Source organism: Phoenix dactylifera, chromosome 14 (genome assembly GCF_009389715.1).
Source record: "Phoenix dactylifera cultivar Barhee BC4 chromosome 14, palm_55x_up_171113_PBpolish2nd_filt_p, whole genome shotgun sequence".
NCBI classification, from domain to species: Eukaryota; Viridiplantae; Streptophyta; class Magnoliopsida; order Arecales; family Arecaceae; genus Phoenix; species Phoenix dactylifera.
The window spans coordinates 15,030,081-15,046,349 of record NC_052405.1 but is presented as its reverse complement, the minus strand read 5'-3'; the positions used below and the strand labels follow the sequence as shown (position 1 = coordinate 15,046,349).

Genomic DNA, 16,269 nt, shown 5'->3' with positions numbered 1-16,269 from the left:
TAAACCATGAAACACACATTAAAAAATCCTAGATCTACATATTCCTCAATCAAGATCTACACAAATCTATCAGAAATACTGATCTAAATCATTTTATATGATTGTATAATACTTCACGTACAAAATTGAGACCTTAGAAACATGATCTTTACCATGCAACCAAATTTAATAGATGTAGTAGTACCTTACAGTGTATCCTAAAAGACCAAAAAGAAAGCTTTGATGATACTGAATGTTGATGCGATCACCTAAATCCAAAAGAAAATAGAGTTTTGAAAATTCTGAATGGTGATGCTCATAACACTTGGAATCATCTCGCTTTCTTCATATTTCCTTTCACATTCTCTTAGATTTGCAGATTGCATGTCTGAGGCGTCTAAGGCTTCAGCAGAGATGGTGACTTTAGTGACTGCCAACAACACCAAATTGTCCATACATACAACTACCAAATCTAAAGCTCATGTTCAACTCAGCATACCTATATCTTCATTGTTCATAGTGGAACATGACTTGTACAAAAGGATGGCAACAAGACATTGTGGCAGCTTTCACCACATGCTTCCTCTTATCTTAAGTAAAGAAGACTAAGAACTTCCACTTATCTGGAATCAAAGAAGATTAAGTGAACATAAACAGAAGCCACATTGATTTATGCCTTCGCAAGGTACAAAATGTATATCAAAGCATACAGACTCGACATGATTTATCAGCTAGCCCAAGTCCTATTGTTGCACTCAGTTGATCAACAGGGGTCAGATAGGAAATAGAAGCACAGAAGATGGTTAAAATCATTGCTCTTTCCAAATTCGACCAGTCACTCGCAGTTTCAGCTCCTGCCTGTTGCCACCTGAGAAGAACAGGGCCATGTTTCGGTGGACGATCAATCCATCATAGCTATCTCGAACCTTCCTGTGGCAGTCCCTGATACTCCTCGGCACTCCCTGCCATATCAGTTTTCGGCCATTGCCACCCACTTCCAGACTGTAACTGAAGTTCTTTGCTTCGCTGTCTTCACCCATAAATCTTAAGAACGCCATGTAAACTGGAGCCAATCCCAAGAGGAAGGCCTCAAAGTGAAGACAGAAGTACTGTCCAAAACAACTGAAGACCTGCAGGAAATTTTTGCAAGAGAAACAGAAACAATATAAATGGACCAGACTGGAATGATTGTTAAAGACAGAATTATACCAAATGCATGATATTTTTCACTTCACATAAGTTATTTTTAGTACTGAAACTATGAAGGAACTTGACAAAAATATCTTATATTTGCAGGCAATAACTAATATTCACATGAGATAAAGTTGGTGCTGTTCTGTTAATCTCAAACATGTTCAATGTGATAAGCATGTGGAAGTAAATGTTATTTGAGAAGTATATAGATGACAAACATGACATCGAAGGCTAACTATTTTATCCCACTTTCAAAAAAAGATAATAAAACTTTAAAAGAATACGGAGTCAATAACAATAACTAATAGTAATAAAATGAGGAAAGGGCTTACAGTGAGCATCCATGTTGCATTTTCAACCTCGTGGGGGTTAGATTTCACATAACGGTGGTTGAACGTGCAGCCTTCATGCATATCCACCTTATGATCATTTTTCAGATGGGCCACAAGCATTGGAATATCACCTATGACCAGGCATTCAGAACCTGCATAGGGGCAACTGTAGGGCCTGAACCTGCATAGCTGCTCATGTTTCAATTTAGTATAGTATGGATGTATTTCAGAGCATCCTAGGTCCTGATATTTACAAGGAAGCTCGAGTGACTCTGCAACCTTCTCAAGAGCTAAACATCTGATATTACCCAGTTCTTGGCGACAGGTAGGGCAGTGATTATGTACTCTAGGCTTGCAACTTGAGCAGAGAGTGTGACCATTTGGACACTGCAAAATAAAAATGGCAGAAACATTTTCCTTGTAAGTTCAATGCCTCCTATGTATGACGATAAAGATTTAAATTAGTTATCTGGAAAGGGGAAAAAAGCCAAGCATGCATCAAAAAGATCGGCCAGTTGCTCAGCTCGCAATACATTGTCTTACTAGCGCAACAGAATTTGGGGTAGAAGCCACGCCTAAACTCCCAAGCATCTCAAAATTTGTCTAAAGTAAAGAATTGATGCCTTGTTGTCACAACACGGGATGAACCAGAAAAAGGAGGGTTACATCAGTTAGACAATTAGGGAACAAGAAATGTAGGCACTCATGCATACATGCACATCATGATGCGTATTCTATTTATAAATGTCAATGACTGCCATTAACATAAAACATGCTAGCTAAATTGCAGAACTGAAGTTCCAAACAAGTTACAGTTTTGTTCATGCCAAGGTTCGCAATCTCAGTGCTGGATTCCATATTGGACCATGTTGGGACATATCGGGGGTCGGCTCAGTGTATTGACAGTCATTACACCCTTCATACCAAGGAATCAGTTCGGTATGGCACGGTATGCCTAGCATACCCATTACAAGTAGTACGCATTAGTATTGCAAACCTTGGTTCATCCCGGAAGTCCAAAGCATGCAAGGGATAGGAAAGGAGAGAAGAGGAGAGTGGAACAGAAGGTGCTCTTGATGGTGACTCCAACAGGCTATGGTCAAGGGGCTTGCCCCCATTCCCTTCCTTTCCTCTTCCTCTTCCTCTTCCTACTACTGCTGTCACTGCTTCTCCTCTTCATCCTCTTCCTGCATCCATCATTGCTGCTCCTTCTCTTGCTGGAAGCCTCCCCTTCTTCTTGCTCCTATTACTACTTAGTCCTTAATTGTTGATGCTGCTTATTTTCTCTGCATCTTTGCTGATTTTTCTCTCTCTTTTTAATTGTTTTATTTATAAACTAAAACTTCATTACCAGATAACTGTTTAATTCAATTTGCCTCAGCATCTGTATCCGGCTAGGCACTATGTGGTCCACTAGCCGCCCACATGCTGATGTTAAATCTCATAACATAGAAGCCAGTATTTCAATACAACTATCCAGAATGCTTTTAACTTGTGATATTTATATATACAGTTTCATATTGCATACCATAAACTAACCTAAAATACTATACATGAAAAGGAAACAGCAAGCACTGAGAGGCTACAATCAGCAACCTAAGAGATTTATAAAACAATGAAAAGGTGTTTGAGAGTGATCATATAGTAGGAAAAATAGGATCCTCTCTGAAAAAGAAACAAAGTGTGCATTGGAGAAGACAAATTTATTCTGGTGCTTTGTGAGGATCAGCTTTTATATATAAGTTCAGATATAGAGACAGTAGATGCTGGTCATATAGCAGTAGAAGAAGAAAACCTGGTGAATGGGAGGGTACATAGAGTTTGCACAGACCGGGCATTCTAGAAGCTCGTAAACACCACTAGTCGAGGATGAGCCTGCTTTAATACCAGAAACAGTGGAAGACTTAGGAGGCAGGATACCATCAAGTTTAAAGCTAGCACTGGCAAGTTCGTCATCTGTGACTTGGGAATCAGGAATTTCCATGCAAATGCTGCTTCCAGGAGCCATGGAAACTTATTCTTTGAACCAACTTTCCTGACAAGCAATAACTTATATTCAAAGCACAACCTTTTTTCCAGGATTCCCCCTACACATCATATTCCTAAAAGTTGCTAATGTTCCATTAATCTTTAACAAATCTTAATTAGTCCGGTGTTGAGGCAAACATGCAGCAGAGCCATACATCACTCATCCAAGATGCTTAAACTTGCAGGAACCTCATCATGAAACAACCTGAAAATTGCAAGAGATTGTTTTCAGTATTGGAAAGTTTCTGCAAAGCTATCTATTTCTACTTCTTAAAATGTACTTTCCATTTCACAGTATAATACTTGTATTGCTTAAGATATCACAAAGGACAAGCACAAAGTCTGCAAGTTAAACAGTCCACCTACTAATACAGAGTGCTCAGTTAAAACAGACGAACTATTAGACCAGTAAACCTTTCCAAAAAAAGTTCAGCAATAAAAAGAAAAAGCAATTATGAGGAGGTGAAAATTCTAAGATAAGATTGTTGGAGTTGTCTATTTAGTTATTACTTTTACCATGACTCATCCCATAAGTACTTGATCCTCCAAGAACAGTTTACGACAAGGAATCAGAGATTCACACCAACAAGAAGAGAAAGAAAAGAGAATTAGACCATGAAACAGTACATCCACTAGAAAGACTAAGGTCAACAAGCCATACTTGCAAACAGTGGAGGTTAAAACAATCAGCCACGTTTGAAACTGAATCCAATGATGTGAGAGAAAAGATGACCACTTACGAAAAAAATTCCAACGGCAAACCAATAAAACGGTCAAAGATGCTCCAAATTTCAAGTTTGCATCCGAAAAATCCAACAAAACCACTTCTAGTATCCAACTGAATCCAATGATGTGAGAGAACAGATGAGCACTCACGAAAAAAGTTTAACAGCACAACCAACAAAACAGTCAAAGCTGCTCGAAACAGTTAAACATTTCAAGCTAAAATCCTACCAAAATCCAGTGAAATTAACCATTTTAATGCTTCATTTCAGAAGTAAGATAAGTATATTTGATGATCAGAGAAGAGTAAACTCTTAGATTTATTACAATCCATCTGACAAGAATGAAGGGACACAAATTTATTCGCCAATTAGAACCAGATTCTAATTCAAGTTGCCAGCTTGATCCTTTCAAACAATAGAAAACTAAACAAACGCTAGTTACTCACAAAAATTATCAAAAAATAAAAGAGCAATCTCAAAATTAGATAGACAAATGCGCTGCTCCGCACCAGCCACAGAAACCTTTGCAAGCCAGAAAGAGATCCGATTGGATTATTGGTCATGACACCCTTCACTTCTTAGGAGGAGGATTCGGCTCATATCAACCAAAATAACCCTACAAAAAGGGGAAACACGAGAGAAAAGATAAAAAGGGAGAGAAAGATCGAACCTTTCAGTCGAAATTGGATCAGCCGAACTCGAATCAGCCAGCGCCAAACAAAATCAAAGCAAAGAGCACGGAAATCGAAGAGAATCGTGAAGGGATAGAGTAGAGGACGAGAAGAAGATCCAAGGGACCGGGTCCGGGGGAACCGCAGGAAGAGTGTGTCGGCTGGAAAATTCTAGGGTTGTGATCCGGAAGGCATCATTATCTCCTCCGCGTCCGCCCCGGCTGTCCATTTCTAGCCCTGGCAATGGAAGCCGCGAGGGAGCTTCGATGGATCCCGTACAATTTTTTATTTATTATTTTAAATATTTTAATATTTTTAATAAGAAATAAATTAATAATAAAAAAAAGGATGACCGCATGGTGTTGACAAATTGGAGATTTGGACAAAATCGCCGACGATGAGAACGCGCCAAGCAGCCGTGCACTTCAGCAGCTCATTCCCATAAGTCTTATTTCTCAAGCACGCCTCTTGATGCATGCTACAGAAATGGATGGTTATGATTAGTGGTGTAGGGCTATTTGTAAAAAATAATTTTTTTTATAAACACTTACTGTCTTCCTTTTTTTTATAATAAAAATAAATATTATTTTTTGTTTTTAAGATATCTTTAGACATAAACAAAATTATAATATTTTATTGTATTATATGTTTTTCAATGTTAAAATTTTATTTTTATTTGGTCAATAGTATCTGGATATAAAAAAAAATAAAAGTTTAAATTATGAAATTATAAATTTCTACTTTGTGTAGAATCTTTTAAATTCACAATTTTATTTTCTTACCATCTCACATCTTTTCCATTTTTGATCACTTTTCTTATTCCAAACCAGAGGCCTTCCAAAAATTCTCAACTACTAAATTTTAAAACTTTAAAACTAGATATAAAAAAAATGATTTTAAAATTATCAAATATAGCTTGCATAAAATTATGCAAAGATAAGAGAGTTCTAAGTTAAGTAGAAGCTACAAAGTGATCCCCCTTTTCTTATCTAAGGCAAATTTTGTAAATGGTTTGTTTTGCCTAACTAAAGATCAATTAGACATACAAGTTAGTGGTGAATACAAGTGCACATATTAGCCCTTTATAGGCATATTATTCTACAGTGGAAGAGTGGTGGCACTTTCTAAATTCCAAAAGGATATGGTCTATTTTTGTTAATTATAATGGAAATATTGAGATGTCAAAAATTGACCATCTTTTATTAACCTTCCAAACCCCTATCTTCACTGTTATGTAGGGCTGAAACCAGGCCATGCCAATTTCAAGCTTTTGAACTGGCTTGAAAATGTTTGGGTTGGGTTTGGCCCTAAAAATAGCTGGCTAAATTTCAAATCGAACTCAAGCCAATGCTTAACTCGGCTCATCCACACCTAGACCTTTAAATCTATTTATATAGCAAATTGTACTATGTTTGGCTTCTGTCACCAAGGAAAGCACTAAATCTTTTCTTTTTTTAATCCTTTTGTTTTGATGGAGAATGGCCGGTGATGGAGGGCAAGAGGAGCTCTTCAGCTACTTCGATGTAAAGAACAAATAATATAACTCTTGTTTCTTATGATTCCCTGGTGGACGAAAGTACTCTGGACAAACCATTTAGTAATATTATTATTGCACCCTATTATAATATTAAAAGTATTAGTAATGTAATAAAAAAGATATCATTATACAATACATTTTGTTTTTATAACGTTTATTAAACAATATAATATACTATAATATAAAAAGATTATAATATATGATGTACAATATTAATATTAATCATGTAAAATATGTCGTATCAGTTTATTGTTATAATATATGTAAATAATTTATGATATTTTATAATATTGACATCACTTAAAATATTAGTATTTTCATAAAAAATATTCTCTAACAAGTCAAAGGCATTTTTGTCATTTCAAAAAATAGATAGTTTATTCCAATTTTCATTTTATTCAAAAAAAATTTACAATCAAAAAGCTTTCCTTGTTCCCTCTTTCGTATGCATCTACCGAACTCCACTAATATTCATCTCTACTTTTAAACTTCAAAGTTGCATGCTTCTAGTTTATGTACTATTTGATGCCACATTGTTAAAATAGGATAAAATTTCCTTCTCGTTTTGATATTTTATTTTATTATTATTTTTTCAAAAGGATACTGTATCTCAATTTTGTTGCTATTTATCTACAAGTTTTTTTTTTTTTTTTTTAATTAAAGCATGCCCTTGTGTTATCACCAGTGGATTAATGAGGTCTAAATCTAAGCTTAATAATTCATTTTTATTCATGGCTCATATATACAACCTCTATGATAAGTCTTTTATAGCCCTACTCCAAATTACAATTAAGAAAAAGAAAAAAGATATCTTGTTATGCTTAGATGCAATTTAGGTCTGCTACAGAGATGAATCTGTGTCATGTGTTGTAGGCCCTAAAGTTATCATACTATGCTTGTGGATTACCTGCAAAAATTGTATATTGTTATAAGTATTACCTTATAGAATATGTTATGTTAATATATAATATCTATGTGATATGAATATGGTATTGATACTTTATCTACTATGAATATCCAATGAAAACTATTTTTATTCCAAATTTGTATTTAAAGCATGCACACAGCCTTGGAGTGACTTTCTCAGCTAATTATTATCTTATATTGTTTTAATTGAGACACTGTAAATTTGTATATTCTTATCAAAAATAAATATATAGACTTATATGTAATGTCCTATGTAACCTAATACGTTACATTACTTATGTTATAACTAAAGTGGTTTTTGTGAAAGTTTATTTATGTTAGTTTTTTGTAGTGTTACCAGATATAAATTTATATATAATATTTACATTTGATAAGGGGTTATGTAAAAACCTTATGCTCAGATAATACTTATAATGTTGGTAAAAATTGTGGGGCTCCAAGTAGGACTAGTCAACTTGTGAGCTGACTCGAGTTTGTAAAGTCATGGGGGCTTGGTATCCAGGACCTAGATTTGAATGCCCTTCTCACCTCAAATTTGGTCAAGCTTCCCACCTCTCTAGTTCTTAAAATATATGCACACATACACATACATATATACATAGATAAATCCATATATAAAACTCATGACCCTACCTAGCTCTGATTGGTCATGGTCTAGCCCAACCCAAACTATTTTTTTGTACACATGGATCATGTCAGGGAGATGACTCATTTGAAAAAAAACATTTGGATTTGGATCACATTTTTTTCTACTTGACCTGACCCTACCCATATATTAACTAGGTCTAAAATTGGTCTAATGTTAGAAAAATTGGCCCAGCTTGATCCAACTCCCTTCAAATAATTCATGAAGTTAAGTTACCTAAGCTTTCCATCATTTACTCGGCTATCCTATTTAAGTTTGTAGATTAGGTATCTACTCTCTTTGTCTGTAGGTGAAGGTTAGTCATATTTTGGTCAAGGATATTAGCATCAGAACTCACATTAATATTATTTTAGTAGTTATGCATGCAATTGTTAATTTTCTTTCTGCATGTATAATTAATAATATGTTGTATTTTTATCTTCTATTGATTCTGAATCTAGATTCTATCTTGTTTGGATCTGAATGCACTGTGTTGGGTTTCAATTAGTCCCAATGATCCCATGGATCTCAAAAATTTCTCATGGATCTAACAATTAACTAGTGTGTTGCGTTCGAGTCTAAAATCATGACCTGAAGAAAAACTGAGTGGGATTTGAGTCAGGCTTGCGGTGTCAATCCGGCTTGGTAACTGGCTTAGTAAATTTTTCTAATATATACACAAGATAAGGACTTATACGTCAACATGCAAGTAGCAACGGGATAGACATAATATTTGAATTTTTAAGTAAAACTAGGAGTGACAATTTATGACCTAACCCATCTATATGCCCACAAACAATTTACTTTAAGCAGATTTAGGTTTGACATAAATGGATTTAAATCGTAAATGGGTCAACCTATCTAAACCTGTTTATTAAATAGGTTGATTCAGATTTAAATCTTTAACCTGTTTAATCTATTTTGATCTATTCATAATCCGACCCATTTAATCTATTTAAAATCTATTTAATCTGTTTGAAACCTGATTAATTAACATGTTTCTGACCTATTTAATCCGACCCGCTTGACCTATTTAATCTATTTAAATCAATTTAACCCGTTTAAAACTTGTATAACATTTTTTAACTCATTTAATGTATTTAATAAATAAGTTATATAGGTCATATCAGAATATCTATTTAATAAATAAATTAGATTCAAATTTAAAATTTTGATAAATTTAATAAATAGGTGATGGATTTTTGACCTAACCCACGTCCGACCCGATTGCTACCCGTTAGGAAAATTTAGTCATGTAACACCCCGACGAACACTAGTATTACGTTAAATGAACGCCTTCATTTGGGCGGGCTCTCATTCGAAACGGGATCTCGTCCCCGACGCTCCAATCCGCGCTTCCGGGTGAGTTCCCTTCTCTTCTTCTCTCCCTTCCCCTACCGGCCGAGAGCAACCAGAACCCCATTCGAACAACCCTTCTCACGCCGGAACACTAATCCTAACCTTAATCCCACTCTCGTGGTGTAGCCCTAACCCTAACCCTCACGTTTTCTCTTGCTGGACCTTAATAAAGAAACCTTGACGCGACACCCATTTCTAATCCGGCCCTAGTTGCAGGAAATTTTGATGCATGGTTATTTTCGGGAATGTTTTGCTTTTTTCCTTTCTCTTTTTTGTGCCAGATTTTGATTTGATAAACATTTTTGGTGACTGAAGAAATACAAATAAGAAAATGAAATATCTTATTATTATTAAACCATAGTTGGTTGAATGTTCCTTTGTTGCACGTTTTGTCATCTCTCTTGGATATGTCACCATTTTTTTCACTGTTAAATATCATTTGCATATCTAGCTGCCTGTGATTTGAGAGTTTTGTTATTCAATTTTCTCTAAATTGGTATTTTCTTGTTTGATGGTGGTTTTGTTTAGCTGACAAGAATGTGCGATTTTTCAAAAGCTAAACTTTTTTGGCATCTCGTATATGGTTTGTCTATAATTTGATTTAATTTCATATCTATGATTCCTATATGCTCTGGCTCTTTTTTTTGATAATTTAATGCTCATCACTTTTGTTGGTGTTCACAAACCCATTTGGGTACTCGCTTTGCCCCCTTTGGTGATGCCATTCCATCTAAATTTTATGAGAAGAAAGATAAAAAAGCCTCACCAGATCCCAAACCCGAAACTGCAGAATTTGAAACTCTGGAATTGCGGTTTCAGAGAGTTCTAATTCTTGGTTTAGCTCCTTGTGGCCCTTCTCTGATGCCATTTTTTCTGGCGCTTTTAGGGTTTTTAAGATTCGTTGCTGGAGTCGTAGCTTCACTCCCCCAATGGCCCATCAAACCAGTCTGCCCATGAGTTCGAGGGATTTGAATCTCAAGAAGTCCTTTAAACTCGGGATTCGATCTCTACTCACAGCATTCTCCAAAGAGGTAATTGTGCCATTTCTCTTCCCTGCCTTAAAACTTTCAATGCATCAAAATCTGTTCTTTTCCTTTTTTCCCGCCTAGTCTTATTGTTTTATTATCCATGCTAGTTAAATTATATGTCTGTGGATAAATATTGGCTTTGTTTTGTCATTTGATGGAAGATGTGTTTTCAAAATCAGACCTTTATAAGAAGCACAGAGTTTGGATGTGTTGCTGCCATTGGGAACATTGGGCGCTGAGATATCATCAAGTAGAGCTTACAAATTCGTTATGTCATAATAGATCCACACATAGTCTTGACACATACTTCTAAATATGGGCACACTCGAATTATCTGATGTAGGAGATAATCACCTTTCCAGGGATGGAAAAAGTTAAGCTGTCATTCTAGATTATAAACTAATGTACACCAAGAGAATGTAGCACCCTCTATCTTCGAATCATCAACACCTTCAACAACTATAAACATTTGCAACTTCAGCAATGACCTTCTCATTATAACTTATCTCCTATCAGCAAAGCAAACTGATTGATATAGAACAAATCTAACCACCATTATGAAGAGTTATTATGGTTACATTGTCTTGTTTGCAGATGCTGAAAGAAACATATTGTCTGAGTAAATCCCTATTTTAATCAATCAACTTCAACAAAATGAAGCATATTGTCTGAATTGGGTCTACTATTAGTCCTTTAGTTGTGTAGATGCATTTTTGCCCTTTTAATTTCAGGGTATTGATTCTAGGCTATGTCATTAATATGTTGAGCCTTTATCCTAACAACAAGGATGATTTATTTGTGTATTATGAATCTGTAGGATGTGCACAAAGCATTTTCAACATTTACAGATGCTGAAAGAGATAGCCTATATCGCATGTGTATTCAGGTGACAATTTTATCCTTATCTTTCTGACCTTGCATATGTGAAGAGCATATTTTAGACTACCTCTTGAGTCAGGAGTATGTCATAGATTTGAGTTAGAATTTTAACTAGAAACAGAAGCATAGATGCAAGATATGGCAATGATTTCTTGAATCCAGCTTTTTGAAACCTTAAATTTCATTTCATTTTGTTTTTATTCAGTAATTTGGTAGTTGATGCCTTCATGTATTTGCACTTTTTGCCAGAGATGTTTTGAAGTGAATTCATTGCTATATTTGTTTTCAGTTTTCTGGTAAAGGTCTTGTTTATTTCTGTGCAAGAGTGTGCTTGTGTGTACTTGTCTGACATAATGGCTGCTAAGCTAGTATTCTATCCCTTTGCTGTCTTACTTTCAGGTCATCAAATCGTTGCATGAAAATATAGAGGTATGTATTACATGTTCTTAACCATTTCATGCTTCTTTATGCAGTGATACCTTCCTTGCATGTATTATCTAAGTAAACTTCTTTGTTTCCTTATGAAATATGATGTGTGCACCCACGGTAGCTTGACTTGATGACGGTCCTTTTATCAATAGCTTCGTATCTGCTGTGATTTAATTTCCATGCACATCATTGGGTAAGTTATAGAGATTGACATATGTTATGATAGTAGCATTCTGTTGTATGTAATGGTTAAAATTAGATAATTTTAGCGCTGTTGGACATGGAAATTATATGTGTCCTTCTAAATAACCTGAGCAAACCTTTAAGTGCACTGGTTGAGTTGGTAAAATCATTGGATGTTGGATACCGATGATCTAGCCCCAATCCTGCCTTCACCCTAATGTTACCTGGACATGTGACACGGGTGTCATGTGTCCAAGTATCCTAAAGTGTTGGATACGGGATCTTTCAATAGATTGGACACTGCTGGTTGGTATTATATATATATATATATATGTCCTAAATATGTATGGCTATATGCATATAATGTATAAGATGTTGGATCAATTGCTTTGTAATTTCTTAGAATCCATAAATCATTTTTCGCTGAATGTTGTGTTAGACTTGAAAACTTTTGGATATAATATCAAAAGTTGATATGTAACCATGATGTCATTATGGTTCACTCATTTGAAATGTGAAGGAGTGTCGTGAAGTGTCTGGATGTCTGGGTGTTTGAGTGTCCAGACGTGGCAAAAAACTTAGATGTTGAAGTGTCCAGGTAATATTGCCTCACCCTTATTTGGGCCAGGCTTTCTCTCCATTCCTACTTCTGGAAAGAAAAGGAAGATCTCACCTGATAGTGTTGGTTGCCGAGTCTGTTGATTTGTTGGCATCTTCAACGGAAAGTTTTAAAAAGTAAAAAAGATTTGATTTGATATGTTTAATTTAATGCAGTAGGAATCTGTCACGCTGAACCTACTTTGAATCGGCAAGTCCTGAATGTAGGTGTGCTATACTTGAACTGCAATGATTAGCAAACACTTTTGGCCTGATTTTTATGGAATAATAATTAAACATTGGTGTAGTGAGACATGGAATTAGTTTCTGCTCATATATTCGTATACTGGTTTCAGTTTTTTTATTTCCACCTATTGTTGTGAAAATTTGCAATTTTGTTCTATTTTATGTCCTCCGTGTAGATCATTTGAATTGTTTCTTTGTATTTTGCAGGAGGAGTTTGAGTCTATATGCCATGAAACAGAGGTGCTGTTTATCATATACCATGCCTTTTCTTTTTTGAATATAGTACTGAACATAATGCTCTGTTAGTAATTTGCAAAACAGTTGGTTGTTAGTTTAACCTTTCTTATTATTTGCATGCCCACACATGTGAAGTCATCTAGGTCATTTCATAGGAGTTTATGACTTATTTTGCAGGAAAATTTGAGTCTATAAATGTCATAACTAAATCAGGTTCTTGGTCCCTTTTGTTCTTCTCTCACTGAACTTCAATCCACACTAGGATTTTCTTGCTAAAACATATATATATATATATATATATATATATATATATATATATATATATATATATATATATATATAATCTGTGTATGTGTATGCAACAATCAAAATGCAATTGTAAATATTTTGTACGAAATTAAATATTTTAAGGAATATATTCTAATTTAGAAAAGGATTAGTTATACAAGTTTGATTTGTCACAGGTAGGTACGACTCTTGACATGGTAGAGCAACTAGCGGAAGAGCATCATCTTGACATTTTATCTTCAGACAAGTAAGTACTTGTTTTATTTTTTATTTTTGAAGGGATGGAAAAACTGATATTTGCTTGGAACCATACCGCTTGAAGTTAATAATTGTAGAAAATTGAGATGATATACCATTTATACCTGTCTTGTGGTCTAGAGTTATATTGATTGATGAGACCTGTTTTTCAGTATCATATATCTACACACACACATCTATGTTGTAAATGTATGTCTTTGTAAGCTTTTCATATCAATGATCATGCTTTATCTGTTGGAGTAGCTGTCAATAATGATCTGCATAACTGGCCTTATTGATGATTGAATGACCGAAAAGCAGGACGAACATAGAAGATATCGGAGAGAAGATAACAAAAGCAAAGAAGGATGAAATTCAACATTTGACAAGTCTGTTACAAAGGGTAACTTTACTGATAGAACCCCTGTACCTTTTGATAAAATTGTTATTTCCTTTCAAACAATAAATATATTTTTAATGGACTTAAGAATCACCAATGTCTTAATGACCAATGAAATCTTGTGTCTACCAGCCCTGTCAGGGACTAGTCAGTGCAATGGGGCTGATACATGTCACCATTAGGAAAACCATGCCCGTATTGCCTCATATGGCCCATATTGAGGTGTATCAATTCCATAACATTTGGTATACTTTTTCCCCTCATTTATGCAAATACATATCAACGCATGCCGCCCCAGTATCACCCCATTTTGAAGATCCTACTATACCAGCCAGCCATCGTATAATGCTGTTCCTTGAGATTTGAAATCTGCTTATGACTAATGAGCTTCAATTAATTTAATTTCTTCTTTGCAGCGAGCAAGGTGGAAATCTTTTATTGTACCTATGCCTCTATGTTGTATCTCAAAGCATACTATAATAATTATATTTGAAAGCAAAATTCGAAGTATTACAATCTTAAAATTGGAATGGATAATGTTAGTGTGCAGAGGTTCTTGGTAGAACAGAATGATGATGATCTACTGGAACAGCAACTTATTTAGTAGGAAAACCATTGTTTTTCCCTGCACAAGTGACATCACACAAGCTATTAGTAGATTTAGTGATCTTAGTTTTATATTGTCATGCTGGAGTACCTCCTTCAGCAGCTCCTTATTCGTTGGGTGTTGTTTCAGATGGCATAGAACGTGTTCTTTCTATTCATTCACTGGGTTCAATCAGTAAAGTAATGCTTGGTGTTTCTAGTATTAGTACATACACGTGCAGTAGTAATAATGCCTTCTTTTAAGACTAAGAATATACAGGTATCAAGAAGAATATTTATGTTCACAACTTTGTCTCGATTTCTTTTTTATTTTTCTTTTGGCTAGGCAAGGGAAAACAAGAACTTGCATACTGTGCATGTTAAATGCCCCATTTATTCACTTCACCAATTCAAATGATGGACAGTCCAAACATCTTTAACTTCTTCTCTTCAATTCCTAATGTACTAAAAACAGTTCTGGTGTTTGTATGTTAGCCAGTGTTAAGCGCTGATGGAAACATGGATGATTGATTCTGGGCAAGAGGGTTGTAAAAGTGCCCAAAGCAATGATGTCATGAACTAACTACAAGATTAGCAACCTGCCTACGAATATCTTCACTATAAAATCAATTATATGGTGACAGTTGCTGCTACATATATAAACATTTATAACAATATCCTAATGCTTGATAAATTTAAACTTCATCACTTGGGTGGTCTATTTTAACTATAAAAGAACCTTTGAAAATTTATGACTCGCTATAAAGGCGTAGATCAATACCTAACCTGCAGGCTGTTTTAGGATTCTACATGCTCATCTAAAAGTGAATAAATGCCATGGCAGGTATTGGCAACATAACTGATTCATATACTATATTTGACAGGACTGTATGCATGCTGCATTAGGTTTGTTACTATTGACACTTGTCACTTTTGGTTCAGGCTGAAGAACAAAATGATAATATGAAGGCTCGCATTAAATCCCTCAAGGAGAGGCGGAACTTCCCAGTCACTGCAGATGCCGTTGAGAAGGTATCCTGACAACCTTTTCTTTCATTTCATTACTAATAATAAGATTTATCTTGCTTATCGTGTCTGTTTTGCTTCTCGTGTATATTTTGCAGTTGAGAAGCTGGAATGAGAACTATGAACGGTATACTAGCAATTGAACTGCTCCCAGCCTTCGTTGTTATAGTATCTTCCTGTTGTATTTGATGTACTTAGTTATTATAGTATCTCCCCGTTATATTTGATAGACTTCCATGTAAGTGCTAAAACAAGCTTAAGCCATGAGAAAACTGGTGCTAAATTCTTCTATGGAATTCTATTTTCACCATAAAACAAAATATTTGCGAGTATTAGTAGTGGGGCAAAATTATGGGCAAGGTGTAAGGTGATGTCTTTGGTACTTGCATGTAATTTAGAGTGGAGACTAAAGGCTTATGTCCATTTTATATGTAGGAAAAAACCTTTTCACCTGATAGGAGCCAAGAACCATCATGGATAGTCCATTACTTTTGTAGAAAAATAAGAATTTTGTTATCTTCGTCAAATGTTCCATTTACTTCAGCAATTTGAAGATGGCCAACCTGAACATCTTTTATTTCTGTGGATGGGGTTAGACAAGCATTGAAAGCTCTTGAAATTTGAGGCATCGTAGCGGATGGGTACCACAATTGAATTTGCCAAAAGCTTGGAGAGACGAGCATGTACGCCTTTGAGATAATTCCAACTCCTCAAACTTTGAAGTCAGGAGCCCATCTCGGGGAAGAACCAGTTCCAT

General features: G+C 35.2%; 2 protein-coding genes across 3 annotated transcripts; one reads left to right on the top strand and one right to left on the bottom strand.

Moving 5' to 3' along the window:
- Nucleotides 1–575: 575 nt before the first annotated feature.
- Nucleotides 576–5,200, bottom strand: LOC103696810 (E3 ubiquitin-protein ligase DIS1-like). 2 transcript variants are annotated; one of them, XM_039133807.1, is made up of 4 exons: nucleotides 4,929–5,200; nucleotides 3,301–3,738; nucleotides 1,506–1,892; nucleotides 576–1,109 (listed from the first exon to the last, which is right to left on the bottom strand). In XM_039133807.1, exons 2-4 carry the CDS (start codon nucleotides 3,511–3,513, stop codon nucleotides 789–791), a joined length of 921 nt encoding a protein of 306 aa, XP_038989735.1. In that variant the 5' UTR covers nucleotides 3,514–3,738; nucleotides 4,929–5,200; the 3' UTR covers nucleotides 576–788. The 2 variants fall into 2 exon arrangements, with proteins under 2 accessions (XP_038989735.1, XP_026656831.1); XM_026801030.2 differs by lacking the exon at nucleotides 4,929–5,200 and having other exon boundaries at nucleotides 2,049–3,738.
- Nucleotides 5,201–9,306: 4,106 nt separating this feature from the next.
- Nucleotides 9,307–15,861, top strand: LOC103696811. Its single transcript, XM_008778531.4, has 9 exons — nucleotides 9,307–9,380; nucleotides 10,264–10,408; nucleotides 11,223–11,291; nucleotides 11,684–11,713; nucleotides 12,947–12,979; nucleotides 13,441–13,511; nucleotides 13,823–13,904; nucleotides 15,429–15,518; nucleotides 15,611–15,861. The coding sequence occupies exons 1-9, from the start codon at nucleotides 9,307–9,309 to the stop codon at nucleotides 15,653–15,655; spliced, it is 639 nt and encodes a 212-aa protein (XP_008776753.2). The 3' UTR covers nucleotides 15,656–15,861.
- The last annotated feature ends 408 nt before the right edge of the window (nucleotides 15,862–16,269 follow it).

Bases quoted from the DNA above. Each gene is read 5' to 3' on its own strand.
- LOC103696810 (XM_039133807.1), bottom strand. From the start codon at position 3,513: ATGGCTCCTGGAAGCAGCATTTGCATGGAAATTCCTGATTCCCAAGTC. The intron at 1,893-3,300 runs GTTTTCTTCTTC...TTTATTTTGCAG, and splicing joins TGTACCCTCCCATTCACCAG to TGTCCAAATGGTCACACTCT. The intron at 1,110-1,505 runs GTAAGCCCTTTC...AATTTCCTGCAG, and splicing joins ATGCAACATGGATGCTCACT to GTCTTCAGTTGTTTTGGACA.
- LOC103696811 (XM_008778531.4), top strand. From the start codon at position 9,307: ATGAACGCCTTCATTTGGGCGGGCTCTCATTCGAAACGGGATCTCGTC. The intron at 9,381-10,263 runs GTGAGTTCCCTT...TGGCGCTTTTAG, and splicing joins GCTCCAATCCGCGCTTCCGG to GGTTTTTAAGATTCGTTGCT. The intron at 11,292-11,683 runs GTGACAATTTTA...TCTTACTTTCAG, and splicing joins TATATCGCATGTGTATTCAG to GTCATCAAATCGTTGCATGA.